The sequence below is a fragment of the Oncorhynchus nerka genome, linkage group LG13 (assembly GCF_034236695.1).
Source record: "Oncorhynchus nerka isolate Pitt River linkage group LG13, Oner_Uvic_2.0, whole genome shotgun sequence".
In the NCBI taxonomy this organism is placed as follows: domain Eukaryota; kingdom Metazoa; phylum Chordata; class Actinopteri; order Salmoniformes; family Salmonidae; genus Oncorhynchus; species Oncorhynchus nerka.
Genome location: NC_088408.1, coordinates 11,000,022 through 11,014,971, shown reverse-complemented (window position 1 = coordinate 11,014,971; position 14,950 = coordinate 11,000,022). Strand labels below are relative to the sequence as shown.

The window sequence follows — 14,950 nt, the reverse complement described above, 5'->3', positions numbered from 1 at the left end:
GACTGAGTGACTCATGGTGAGGTGAGCCTATCTGAGCGCAGGTCTAAAGTAGACAGGGAATGAGGGGTCATTTCCGATGACCCCCTACACCAATATTGTGTTGAGGAACAGAGCAGGTGGCTCCCCCTTCGCTGGGGCGGCAGGGTAGCCTAGTGGTTAGAGTGTTGGACTAGTAACGGTTGCAAGTTCAAATCCCCGAGCTGACAAGGTACAAATCTGTCGTTCTGCCCTTGAACAGGCAGTTAAACCCACTGTTCCTAGGCCGTCATTGAAAATAAGAATTTGTTCTTAACTGACTTGCCTAGTTAAATAAAAATAAAAATAAATAAAAAAAAGCAGTACAGTACATAGGGAATAGGGTGTCATTTTGGATACACCGGGATCTCATGTTAGACACATCTGTCAATAATCATTCACCGTAACACGTGGCCTTACAGCAACCCTGCGTGTAATTTATAATCGACAAGGAGTTTTCATTGAGGCCGTTTAAAACCACAGAGAACACATTTTAATATCTAGTTGAACACTGCTTCAGCTTACCGTTTTTTGTTTGTTTAGTTTAAGTCGGCCAAGCCGGGAGAAACCCCAGGGATGAAAAATACAACACTCACCAAGATATGATAACTGAACATTTCACTCAGAAATCTAGCCATTAACAGGTGATCTAGTGTACGAAATATGGATCATACTCCCTCTAGCTCACAGACACCAACCTAATGCTTTATACACAGCCAGAGCAGTGCACGCCTGGGGAGAATTGAGACATAAAACTCACATTGTGCCTCGTTAAACCACTTCATGTCGGTTAAGCACTGATTGGACTGATAGGCATTGATGAAAATGAATCTTATTTAAATCAGAGATGTTCCACATCCCGATAACAACCTCCAGACTAGAGGTCGACCGATTATGATTTTTCAACACCGATACTGATTATTGGAGGACCAAAAAAGCCGATACCGATTAAATGGCCGATTGTTTTTTGCTGTTGTAATCATGACAATTACAACAATACTGAATGAACACTTATTTTAACTTAATATAATAGATCAATAAAATCAATTTAGCCTCAAGTAAATAATGGAACATGTTCAATTTGGTTTAAATAATGCAAAAACAAAGTGTTGGAGAAGAACGTCAAAGTGCAATATGTGCCATGTAAGAAAGCTAACATTTCAGTTCCTTGCTCAGAACATGAGAACATATGAAAGCTGGTGGTTCCTTTTAACAAGAGTCTTCAATATTCCCAGGTAAGAAGTTTTAGGTTGTAGTTATAGGAATTATAGGACTATTTCCCTCTATACCATTTGTATTTCATTATCCTTTGACTATTGGATGTTCTTATAGGCACTTTAGTATTGCCAGTGTAACAGTATTAGCTTCCGTCCCTCTCCTCGCTCCTCCCTGGGCTCGAACCAGCAACACAACGACAACAGCCACCACCGAAGCAGCGTTACCCATGCAGAGCAAGGGGAAGAACCACTAGAAGGCTCAGAGCGAGTGACATTTGAAATGCTATTAGCGCGCGCTAACTAGCTAGCCATTTCACTTCGGTTACACCAACCTCATCTCAGGAGTTGATAGGCTTGAAGTCATAAACAGCGCAATGCTTGACGCACAACGAAGAGCTGCTGGCAAAACGCACGAAAGTGCTGTTTGAATGATTGTTTACGCGCCTGATTCTGCCTACCACCGCTCATTCAGATACTTGTATGCTCAGTCAGATTATATGCAACGCAGGACATGCTAGATAATATCTAGTAATATCATCCACCATGTGTAGTTCACTAGTGATTATGATTGATTTGTTTTTTATAAGATAAATGTAATGCTAGCTAGCAACTTACAGTTACTGCATTCGCGTAACAGGCAGTCACCTTGTGGAGTGCAACGAGAGAGGCAGGTCGTTATTGCGGTGGACTAGTTAACTGTAAGGTTGCAAGATTGGATCCCCCGAGCTGACAAGGTGAAAATCTGTCGTTCTGCCCCTGAATAAGGCAGAACCCACCGTTCCTAGGCCGTCATTGAAAATAAGAATGTGTTCTTATCTGAATTGCCTAGTTAAATAAAAAGGTATAAAAACATTTATTTATAAATAATAATACAAATAAAATAAAAATCGGCGCCCAAAAATACCCTAATTAATTGGCCATTCCAATTAATCGGGCGACCTCTGCTCCAGACATTCCAATGAGAGTTCTAGAACATGACTGAGTCAAAGGGAACACACCACAGCGAATGTCTGCCGTGAGCAGTAGATAAACTGCTGTGTGTAGGTGAACGGTGGTGATTCAACACGTAGCCTTTAGGAAATAAAAAGAAAACGGTGAGCGGATGTTCTATGGTCAGGTAGGACAGCCGCCCGCTGAACACTGCCAATGTTTCCTCTCCAAGGAACACACTACACACACCGGACACAACTGAGAAGACAGTTCCACCATCTACATTTTATTATACATTGGTATTTAAATAAGTCTGTTTAATAATTAAAATGCAATCTATTTGTACAGTCCATTCACAGTCATATTACCTCAGCCCTAACTCAGAAAAAGAAGAACATCTCGGAAAATTTCATATAAGCTCTCATTCAAGTAGTGGAAGAATTAGAATTGACATAGGACTAAAGTAGTACACACACACACACACACACACACACACACACACACACACGAGGGTTGTTAGAGACTGTTATTATCCCATTTACCCAAGGAGACGAGGGTTAAACGATAAGGACTATAATGAAGGGACCAAGCAGGCATAATAAAGTCACTCACAGGTACAACACAAAACATCAAATGAAGAGTAAAATCTTTCTTTTATATCGAGTTGAAGTTACCAGTGCAAAAAAAATAAACATCCGTCTCAAGCCTTGTGATATCCAGTCATTTCACTTACAGACTTGTATTTCAGATGAGGGAAAAATCCCTGCTCAAAAAATAATTGTACAGACGAATGAAAAAGCTCTTTTTTTAAAAATCGTATTATAATTTCCATGGCATGACCAGTTACAGTAGTTCCTCAGGCCCGAGGTACATGTAATGTTCTGGGACTACCTCCTCTTGACTGCTGGGCGGCCACTAGCCTTGCTGCCACCTATAGCCTTGCTGCTGGAGCTCTTGGAGCCGGAGAACAGCTTGGTCATGAACTCAGACACGTCAGGTAGCTCAGGGTTGGGGTTCAGCATGTTCATTGACTGCTCCATTTCCTGGGAAGAGAGAGGAACGAATTAATACACATGATTAGTATCACACAGGTAAGACGTTCTTCACATTGTTGGTGGATGAGGTAAGTTCCCCCTTACTGTCAAGTGCTAGGCTATACAGTGGGGCAAAAAAGTATTTATTCAGCCACCAATTGTGCAACTTCTCCCACTTAATAAGATGAGAGAGGCCTGTAATTTTCATCATAGGTACACTTCAACTATGACAGACAAAATGAGGAGGAAAAAATCCAGAAAATCACATTGTAGGATTTTTAATGAATTTATTTGCAAATTATGGTGGAAAATAAGTATTTGGTCACCTACAAACAAGCAAGATTTCTGGCTCTCACAGACCTGTAACTTCTTCTTTAAGAGGCTCCTCTGTCCTCCACTCGTTACCTGGATTAATGGCACCTGTTTGAACTTGTTATCAGTATAAAAGACACCTGTCCACAACCTCAAACAGTCGCACTCCAAACTCCACTATGGCCAAGACCAAAGAGCTGTCAAAGGACACCAGAAACAAAATTGTAGACCTGCACCAGGCTGGGAAGACTAAATCTGCAATAGGTAAGCAGCTTGGTTTGAAGAAATCAACTGTGGGAGCAATTATTAGGAAATGGAAGACATAGAAGACCACTGATAATCTCCCTCGATCTGGGGCTCCACGCAAGATCTCACCCCGTGGGATCAAAATGATCACAAGAACGGTGAGCTAAAATCCCAGAACCACACGGGGGGACCTAGTGAATGACCTGCAGAGAGCTGGGACCAAAGTAACAAAGCCTACCATCAGTAACACACTACGCCGCCAGGGACTCAAATCCTGCAGTGCCAGACGTGTCCCCCTGCTTAAGCCAGTACATGTCCAGGCCCGTCTGTAGTTTGCTAGAGAGCATTTGGATGATCCAGAAGAAGATTGGGAGAATGTCATATGGTCAGATGAAACCAAAATATAACTTTTTGGTAAAAACTCAACTCGTCGTGTTTGGAGGACAAAGAATGCTGAGTTGCATCCAAAGAACACCATACCTACTGTGAAGCATGGGGGTGAAAACATGTTTTGGGGCTGTTTTTCTGCAAAGGGACCAGGACGACTGATCCGGGTAAAGGAAAGAATGAATGGGGCCATGTATCGTGAGATTTTGAGTGAAAACCTCCTTCCATCAGCAAGGGCATTGAAGATGAAACGTGGCTGGGTCTTTCAGCATGACAATGATCCCAAACACACCGCCCGGGAATGAAGGAGTGGCTTCGTAAGAAGCATTTCAAGGTCCTGGAGTGGCCTAGCCAGTCTCCAGATCTCAACCCCATAGAAAATCTTTGGAGGGAGTTGAACGTCCGTGTTGCCCAGCAACAGCCCCAAAACATCACTGCTCTAGAGGAGATCTGCATGGAGGAATGGGCCAAAATACCAGCAACAGTTTGTGAAGACTTACAGAAAACGTTTGACCTCTGTCATTGCCAACAAAGGGTATATAACAAAGTATTGAGATAAATAAGTATTTGGTCAATAACAAAAGTTTTCCACCATAATTTGCAAATATATTCATAAAAAATCCTACAATGTGATTTTCTGGAATTTTTTTTCTCTCATTTTGTCTGTCATAGTTGAAGTGTACCTATGATGAAAATTATAGGCCTCTCTCACCTTTTTAAGTGGGAGAACTTGCACAATTGGTGGCTGACTAAATACTTTTTTGCCCCACTGTATGTATGTATGTATGTATGTATATATCGACATAAGCAATACATGATTTGGGGCTCCCGAGTGGTGCAGCGGTCTCTGGTTTAATTCCAGGCTGTATCACAACCGGCCGCAATTGGCCCAGTGTTGTCCGGATTTGGCCATCATTGTAAATAATAATTTGTTCTTAACTTCACTAGGGTAGGGGGCACTGGATGAAAAGCGTGCCCAAAGTAAACTGCCTGCTAATCAGTAAACTGCCTGCTATGATCAAGTGCTTGTCAGAATTGGTAGATTTGGATGGAGAGCACTCTAAAGTTTCCAAAACTGTTAAAATAATGTCTGAGTATAACAGAACTGATTTGGCAGGCGAAAACCTGAGATTTTTTCTATTTTTTTCTTTCTATTGAATGCCATTACAGTATCCATTGACTTAGGACTCAAATTGCAATTCCTATGGCTTCCACTAGATGGCAACAGTCTTTAGAAATTGTTTCAGGCTTGTATTCTGAAAAATGAGGGAGTAAGACCACTGAATGAGTGGACTCTACAGTGTCCCAGAGATTTTTCATGGCGCACCTTTTATATTGACAACGTTATTGTCCGGTTGAAATATTATAGATTATTTAGGCTAAAAACAACCTGAGGATTGATTATAAACATTGTTTGACATGTTTCTATGAACTTTACGGATACTATTTGGATTTTTCGTCTGCCTGTTGTGACTGTGTTTGAGCCTGTGGATTACTGAACAAAACGCGAACAAAAGAGTTTAAAAAAAAATATAAACAGAGACTATCAAACAAAACGAACATTTATTGAGTAAATGGGAGTCTTTTGAGTGCAACCATATGAATATCATCAAAGGTAAGTGATTCATTTTATCACTATTTCTGACTTGTGTAACTCCTCTACTTGGCTGGTAACTGTTTGTAATGATTAGTCTGCTGGGCGATGTTCTCAGATTTCGCCGTAAAGCCTTTTTGAAATCTGACACCGTGGTTGGATTAACAAGAAGTTAAATCCTTAAACCGATGTATAACACTGTGTTTTATGAATTTTTATAATGAGTATTTCTGTTTTTGAATTTGGCACAATTTCACTGGATGTTGGCCAGGTACCCTAGTGAGGTTAACTGACTTGCCAAGATAAATTTAAAAAATAAACCTCTTGTAAAGGGGAGAGAGGCTAGGAAATGTAACAAAGAAGGTATGTAACACGCCCATCAACTGAAATTCCATAGATCATTTGATTACTTGTGACATCAGAGGCTACCTTTTTCACAACTACAGCCTAAAGAAAAATCAGGGTATTTACCTTCCTCATCTCAGGGTCGTTGGTATTGACAACCTTAGGTAGCAAGACGATAATCAGCAGAGGAAGGACCATCATCATGACCTGGGGAAACAGAGACATGTATTAATCATTAGAGGCAGGACCAGCATCATGACCTGGGAAACAGAGACATGTATTAATCAGCAGAGGAAGGACCAGCATCATGACCTGGGAAACAGAGACATGTATTAATCAGCAGAGGCAGGACCAGCATCATGACCTGGGAAACAGAGTATTAATCAGCAGAGGAAGGACCAGGTTCTATTGTTTCTTTCTGTTACCCGCGAGGGGGCCTCTGTGTGTCTATTACTCACTAGTACATAACATCATGTAAATGACATGCAAAAAGGCCCTATTTAAATGTCACCTGTTAGGGTGGCATGGATACTGAAGTAGCGTTGTGACACGTTTGGGTGCATGCATGGGACAGTAAAGCAATTGCAAAACAGTAATACTAGAACTACTAGCACAGTTGGACTCTCAACCAATCACAAAGTTGCACCTTCACTTTACTCTGCATTGGACGACACAGCATGAACCTCCTACAGTACAAGCGCCAAGGAACACAGTCAACGCTGTCCTGTGTGTCATTCACAACTGATCATCTCACCATGGGATTCATGAGGAAGTCAGTCCACCCCCAGGTCTCTCTCTTCATGAAGTAGGTGTGTGGCCCAGAGGACCTCAGCTGGAGCGGGTACGGCTGCCGGATCACCTCAGACGTCTTGATGAAGTTCACCAGGCGGGCCCTGTAAAGTCAACCACAGCTTAGACATCAAGTTGTCTTCTTCGCTGCCATGTACACTAGCTATGAACCTGGCAAAGAGGCTAGACATCAAGTTGTCTTCTTCGCTGCCATGTACACTAGCTATGAGCCTGGCAAAGAGGCTAGACATCAAGTTGTCTTCTTCGCTGCCATGTACACTAGCTATGAACCTGGCAAAGAGGCTAGACATCAAGTTGTCTTCTTCGCTGCCATGTACACTAGCTATGAGCCTGGCAAAGAGGCTAGACACCAAGTTGTCTTCTTCGCTGCCATGTACACTAGCTATGAGCCTGGCAAAGAGGCTAGACACCAAGTTGTCTTCTTCGCTGCCATGTACACTAGCTATGAGCCTGGCAAAGAGGCTAGACACCAAGTTGTCTTCTTCGCTGCCATGTACACTAGCTATGAGCCTGGCAAAGAGGCTAGACACCAAGTTGTCTTCTTCGCTGCCATGTACAGCTATGAGCCTGGCAAAGAGGCTAGACACCAAGTTGTCTTCTTCGCTGCCATGTACACTAGCTATGAGCCTGGCAAAGAGGCTAGACACCAAGTTGTCTTCTTCGCTGCCATGTACACTAGCTATGAGCCTGGCAAAGAGGCTAGACACCAAGTTGTCTTCTTCGCTGCCATGTACACTAGCTATGAGCCTGGCAAAGAGGCTAGACACCAAGTTGTCTTCTTCGCTGCCATGTACACTAGCTATGAGCCTGGCAAAGAGGCTAGACATCAAGTTGTCTTCTTCGCTGCCATGTACACTAGCTATGAACCTGGCAAAGAGGCTAGACATCAAGGGCCCTTCTCCCGGACACAGAATAACACTAGACTCACACTGACGCACTTTCACTGGGAAATCGCGGACAAAAGTACGTGGACAAAACATTGTGTTTTCAAAGGAAACTGTTTTGTTTGCCTCCCTCAACAACCCTCACACCCTGCACAACACTGCGAACTAGAGCTGACCCCAATTAGTCGACTGGTCGATCATTAGGCTGTTGGTCATGCAGTAATGGCAGGCTTCTCAAAGTAATGTGCTCTTCACCTCAAACAACAAGCAAACAAAGTGTGTTTTTAAATCCAATGAGAATGACAACAGTTCCTCAATGTATTTGAAAAATCTTTCCAGCCCTCTCTCTTTCAATAACCACTCAGCGTGAAAGGGAAAAATGTCATGCTCTGATCCAATGGAAACATCATAAAATAGGCCTACCTGATTACTTCTTATCAGTGCTCTGATCCAATGGAAACATCATAAAATAGGCCTACCTGATTACTTCTTATCAGTGCTCTGATCCAGTGGAAACATCATAAAATAGGCCTACCTGATTACTTCTTATCAGTGCTCAGATCCAATGGAAACATCATAAAATAGGCCTACCTGATTACTTCTTATCAGTGCTCTGATCCAATGGAAACATCATAAAATAGGCCTACCTGATTACTTCTTATCAGTGCTCTGATCAAATGGAAACATCATAAAATAGGCCTACCTGATTACTTCTCATCAGTGCTCTGATCCAATGGAAACATCATAAAATAGGCCTACCTGATTACTTCTTATCAGTGCTCTGATCCAATGGAAACATCATAAAATAGGCCTACCTGATTACTTCTTATCAGTGCTCAGATCCAATGGAAACATCATAAAATAGGCCTACCTGATTACTTCTTATCAGTGCTCTGATCCAATGGAAACATCATAAAATAGGCCTACCTGATTACTTCTTATCAGTGCTCTGATCCAATGGAAACATCATAAAATAGGCCTACCTGATTACTTCTTATCAGTGCTCTGATCCAATGGAAACATCATAAAATAGGCCTACTTGATTACTTATCAGTGCTCTGATCCAATGGAAACATCATAAAATAGGCCTACCTGATTACTTCTTATCAGTGCTTGACTTGGACTGAAATAGGTTCCGGTACTCATTTTGGGTGCTGGTACTGTTTTATATTTAGGTGCAGGAGCACCACAATACATTTAGCTAATATTCTATAAAGAGGAACAGGAGCTCAAGCAGTAGAACATTTGAGGTGCCGGTACTCAGCTCTGGTGAGGTCCTGCCCAAGTCAAGCACTGCTTCTTATACCTTGAGCAAATAGCCTATAGCTGTCTGTCCCAAACTCACTGGCGCAGGTAACTCTGCTAGATCAAGAGTCAGGAGGAACTCAAGTTAAAAGTTGATACAATGTTTCAAATTCTTTGCAGACAAACCATGTGTAGCAAATGTGATTTACAGGATGTTTAAAAAAATAAATAATAATAATTCATTTTCTACCTGCAGGCTGCAATGTTTTTATTTGTTGGCTTTATGTAGCCTATTTATACATAATTGGCAATATAAGTTACTTCTTAGGTTTGTATCAATTTCATTTAGATTTGGACAGAAAGCTGTTTAACCACATGACACTGATTTTGGAGAAATAAAGAAATTATAAACATTCACAAAAATGTGCATATGAAAACCAAAACTGGCATGCAGATCAGTAGAAATGGTAAGATAAATTGCCATTCCACATGAGAAAGGTTGCCGACTGCTCCTTTAACCTATTACCGGTAACTTCAGGAAAGTAATGGTAGAATCTGTGAAAGCCAGCAGGAGCGGGAGGTGAATAGTTGGGTCAGGATATGTTTTTTTCCCCTTCTGGTTATCTAGATCTCTGGCGCCCTCTTGAGGCATTGGTCTTATTTAATCAAACCATAAGCTTTAAGTGTCAGACAAGCTCAATGCAAACAGTGGACTTTATTAAAATACATAGGGTGTGTCTATATATATATATGGGAAAAAAATACACCCTTAAAAATGTTGATCAATCGATTGGTCGAAAGAACAGACGACTTTCGGTTGACCAACACCTTGCACTAAACATCTACCAACTGCACCCATTTAGTACATGTAAAGACAAGATTAAATTGAGAATAGTCTGATGGGTGAGAATAGCATCACGTGTGAATGATGCCCAGTGTGTGCAAAGGCATTTTTTTTTGCAACTTTGTCAATTCATAATCGCATGCACCATTTAGCCCAGCCCATAGGCCTATATGTTTTGATAGGCACTTTAGAACCAGTGTTGCCAACCTACGCAAATTAAACAAGTGCTTCTTCCATTTGCTATTCGAGTGCAGGCTACGGATGACTTGTGTAAAGAGTGAGAATATGATCAAGTGCTTGTCAGATTAAATTAAGATTCATTTGATGGGTGAGAATATGATCAAGTGCTTGTCAGATTAAATGAAGATTAGTTTGATGGGTGAGAAGATGATCAAGTGCTTGTCAGATTAAATGAAGATTAGTTTGATGGGTGAGAAGATGATCAAGTGCTTGTCAGATTAAATGAAGATTAGTTTGATGGGTGAGAAGATGATCAAGTGCTTGTCAGATTAAATGAAGATTAGTTTGATGGGGGGAAGATGATCAAGTGCTTGTCAGATTAAATGAAGATTAGTTTGATGGGGGGAAGATGATCAAGTGCTTGTCAGATTAAATGAAGATTAGTTTGATGGGGGGAAGATGATCAAGTGCTTGTCAGATTAAATGAAGATTAGTTTGATGGATGAGAAGATGATCAAGTGCTTGTCAGATTAAATGAAGATTAGTTTGATAGGTGAGAAGATGATCAAGTGCTTGTCAGATTAAATGAAGATTAGTTTGATGGGTGAGAAGATGATCAAGTGCTTGTCAGATTAAATGAAGATTAGTTTGATGGGTGAGAAGATGATCAAGTGCTTTTGTCAGATTGTGAATGAGAGACTGATGACGTGGATGCAGCCATATATATATAATCATTTGATTTGAATCATGCAGTTTTAGAATGAATTAAAAATCAAAACACATAGCCTAAGGTTTGAATCACAACTAAAGTTGAATAAATAACTAAATGAAGCATAGAGGACAACGTGTTTGAAATTATCACCATTTTTTTTTTTAAAGGTGAATCCAAATCCAGACCTCCATGGGTTGATAAATTTGATTTCCATTGATAATTTTTGTGTGATTTTGTCAGCACATTCAACTATGTAAAGAAAAAAGTATTTAATAAGAATATTTCATTCATTCAGATCTAGGATGTTATTTTAGTGTTCCCTTTATTTTTTTGAGCAGTGTATATATATATACATATATAACATTCTATTGGTTGCAATAATTTTGTATAGTAATTAAATAGAAAAATTTGAAGTTTTGAATCCGGCGTTGTTTTGCGTATCAATTCATAAACTATGTGCCATGGAATGGGTACATCAAAAATCTCTTCCTTCTTCCAATAATCATCTCAAGAATAGGTGCATGTGCGCACTTCCTCTGAAATCATTTGGGACAAATATCCTCTATTTTATTCAGCTACGTACAATTGTATTCTTCATACTATCCAACGAGCCTCACAAGGCATGTAACCACTAATTAAACAACTGAACAAGTTCTGCACAAACTGTCAGAAACCTTCTCAGTGATGCTCATGTGTGCTCGCAATCCTCACCAGGGTCTTGACCTGCCTGCAGTTCGGCAACGTAACTGACTTCAGTGGGAAAATGCTCACCTTCAATGACCACTGGCACTCTGGAGAAATGTGCTGTTCACAGATGAATCCCGGTTTCAACTGTACTGGGCAGATGGCAGACAGTGTGATGTTGTTGTGAGGGAGAGAAGTTTGCTGATGTCAGCATTGAGAACAGAGTACCCAAAACCCCACTGGCTACAGGTTATCTACAAGTCTCTGCTAGGTAAAGCCCCGCCTTGTCTCAGCTCACTGGTTACTTCACCACCATGGCCTATTTATTGCCTTAACTCCCTTATCTTACCTCATTTGCACTCACTGTATATACTTTTTTGTTTTCTTTTGGTCTACTGTATAATTGACTATGTTTGGTTTATTCCATGTGTAACTGTGTGTGTGGTTGTATGTGTCAAATTGCTATGCTTTATCTTGGCCAGGTCGCAGTTGCAAATGAGAACTTGTTCTCAACTAGCCTACCTGGTTAAATAAAGGTGAAAAATATAAATATATATACACATTTTAAAAAATGGTGGCAGTGGGGTTATGGTATGGGCAGGCATAAGCTAAGGACAACTAACACAACTGCATTTTATCGATGGCCATTTGAATGCACAGAGATACCCTGACGAGATCCTGAAGCCCATTGTTGTGCCATTCATCTGCTGCCATCACCTCATGTTTCAGCATGACAATGCACGGACCCATGTCTCAAGGGTCTGTACACAATTCCTGGAAGCTGAAAATGTCCCAGTTCTTCCATGGCCTACAAACTCACCAGACATGCTCATTGAGCATGTTTGGAACACTCTGGATCGATGTGTACGACAGTGTTCCAGATCCTGCCAATATCCAGTAACTTCTCTGTCATTGAAGGAGTGGATCAACATTCCACAGCCCACAACCAACAGACTGATCAACTTCATGCAAAGGAGATATGTCACGTTACTTAAGGCAAATGGTGGTCACACCGGATACTGACTGGTTTTCTGATCCATGCCCCTACATTAATAAAAAGGTTTCTGTGACCAACAGATGCATATCTGTATTCCCAGTCGTGTGAAATCCATAGATCAGGGCCTAATGTATTTCATTCAATTGACTGATTTCCTTATATGAACTGTAACTCAGTAAAATCTTTGAAATTGTTGCATGTTACCTTTATATTTTGGTTCAGTATATAAGCAAATCTTGTCTGCTAAATGAACTATAGTAGCCCACAGCCATACTGTATGGCATAGCCAGATCAGGGCCTGACATAAGGACGTCTTGGCATATGCTATTCTGTCCTTCTGAAATAAGCTACATTTTCTTAATATTATATTGATTCTTTAGACCTGCCTAAAATAAATAATGGAAGTATTGTGATGTGCAGGCTATATTAAATGGTTGTATTAGACCTTTTAAAATGTAGTTCTAAAAAAGGTCCAAATCCGTGGCTTTTTAGGCTATGCTAAACTTGTTCATGTCAATTAACGGTCAATTTCCTGAGACCAGCAGTTCTTTGAATGACAGTTACTGGCTGAGTAACTTTCAAGACTGTCACAGCCCTAACTGTACCTCATTTTCCCCTTAGACGTGATGTCCACGCGGACTGCTTCAAATTTGTATCCAGGTGAGATCACTTCCACAACGTAGGATCCCGAAGGAACATCATTAACGACAAAACTTCCATCAGTTCTGCAGAGAGACAGAGCAAGTCAGGGGTTTCAAAGGCATCAATAAACATCATACAGTAGCCAAGCTCAGTTTGATCTAGTATTATAATGAGCTAAATCGGTTCATAACAGGTGTTCGGGCCCTTGGTCAGAGTGTGAGATTTATCAAAGTGGGGGAGGATAACAGAACAACAAATGGTGTAGAGCCTCTGTCAATGGCCAATGTGCATAAAGTCATGGAGGAATTCAATGGCGAACACTGTATATATAATACGGCGAACTTAACAAAATTAGGCATGATGGAGGCCGCCATCTTTATGCATGTCCGCTATTCTGAATAGTTAACCAGCTAACTACGTTACCCAAAACGGAGACGCTGAACACTAAGCAGTGTCTCAATTAGCTTTCCATCTCAATCGCCAGTCATTGGTTTAAACCACAGACTGCGATGATAACACCGATAAGGTTAGCTAACTGTCAACTAAAAAATAGCCTAGCAGCAAACGAGGATAGCCTCTAGCGTGAGAACAGGGCCCCGGTTAGCATTAGCCCTTAGCACAACAATCATACCGCTGTAACTACTAGCTGTTTTTCGTCGTCCAATGCTAAAGTATTACCTCAAGAAGCCTATATACTCTTCTCCCTCTACCGTGACTCGGGCTGACGAAATCCAGTCTTGAGTTTTCACCCCTGGTACGATTGCCCGACCCTCGATTTTGAAACGATCTCCGTTTGGTTGAACAGAGCCACTCGTCGCGATAGGCCCCGATTCCATATCACTGAAACAACACGCTAAAATAAACATAGCCTGTAGAAAAATGCATACTTCTGATAGCCTAACATGCAGCCACATGTTTGCTTGCAGTAGTTCAATAACGGTACGTTTCCTATTCGTAAATAACTATAATAGATTCGCTGAAATCATGTATCTGATGAACAGATGAATGTTTTTGCAACTGCTGTCTGTGTTGCCTCTGCTTTGGGGACATGCCGACGTCACTTACACTTAAAAAAAAAAAAACTTTATTGACACCCAAGACAATCCGCCCGATCCCAGTGTAAACATACTCCGGTGTGTAAACTGAGATCTGTCGATAGTAAAAACAGTTCATGTGTGGAGCTAGTTTGTTTTTCCTCCATTTCAAAGCCATTGTCCCATTATCCTATGTAGTTTAATGACAAACGTTACTGCCTTTCTTCGAAGTACAAACGTTTTGGGCATGGCAGTGACAGAGTATAGCAAGATTCAGTGGTGAAAAAAGTACCCAATTCTCATACTTGAGTAAAAGTAAAGATAACGTAATTGAAAATGAATCAAGTAAATGTCACCCAGTAAAATACTTGAGTAAAAGTCTAAACATATTTGGTTTTTAAATATACTTAATTATCAAAAGTAAAATGTAATTGCTCAAATATACTTAAGTATCAAACGTTTAAATAATGTCTAATTCCTTATATTAAGCAAATCAGACGGCACGCTTGTCTTGTTTTTTAAAATTGACGGATAGCCAGGGGCACACTCCCAACACTCAGACATAATTTACAAACAAAGCATTTGTGTTTAGTCAGTCCGCCAGATCAGATGCAGTAGGGATGACCAGGGATTTTCTCTTTAAGTGCGTGTATTAGACCATTTCTGTCCTGCTAAGCATTCCAAATATAACAAGTACTTTTGGGTGTGAGGGAAAACGTAGAGTAAAAAGTACATTATTTTCTTTAGGAAAGTAAAAGTTGTCAAAAATATAAAAAGTACAGATATCCCAAATAACTACATAAGTAGTACTTTCAAATACTTCACACCACTGGCAAGA

At 40.7% G+C, this 14,950-nt stretch overlaps 1 protein-coding gene across 1 annotated transcript; it reads right to left on the bottom strand.

Moving 5' to 3' along the window:
• Positions 1 to 2,415: 2,415 nt before the first annotated feature.
• LOC115139145 (endoplasmic reticulum membrane protein complex subunit 7-like) lies at positions 2,416 to 14,136 on the bottom strand. The gene is made up of 5 exons (XM_029676275.2): positions 13,757 to 14,136; positions 13,042 to 13,161; positions 6,835 to 6,973; positions 6,207 to 6,287; positions 2,416 to 3,205 (listed from the first exon to the last, which is right to left on the bottom strand). The coding sequence occupies exons 1-5, from the start codon at positions 13,990 to 13,992 to the stop codon at positions 3,050 to 3,052; spliced, it is 732 nt and encodes a 243-aa protein (XP_029532135.1). The 5' UTR covers positions 13,993 to 14,136; the 3' UTR covers positions 2,416 to 3,049.
• Positions 14,137 to 14,950: the final 814 nt, after the last annotated feature.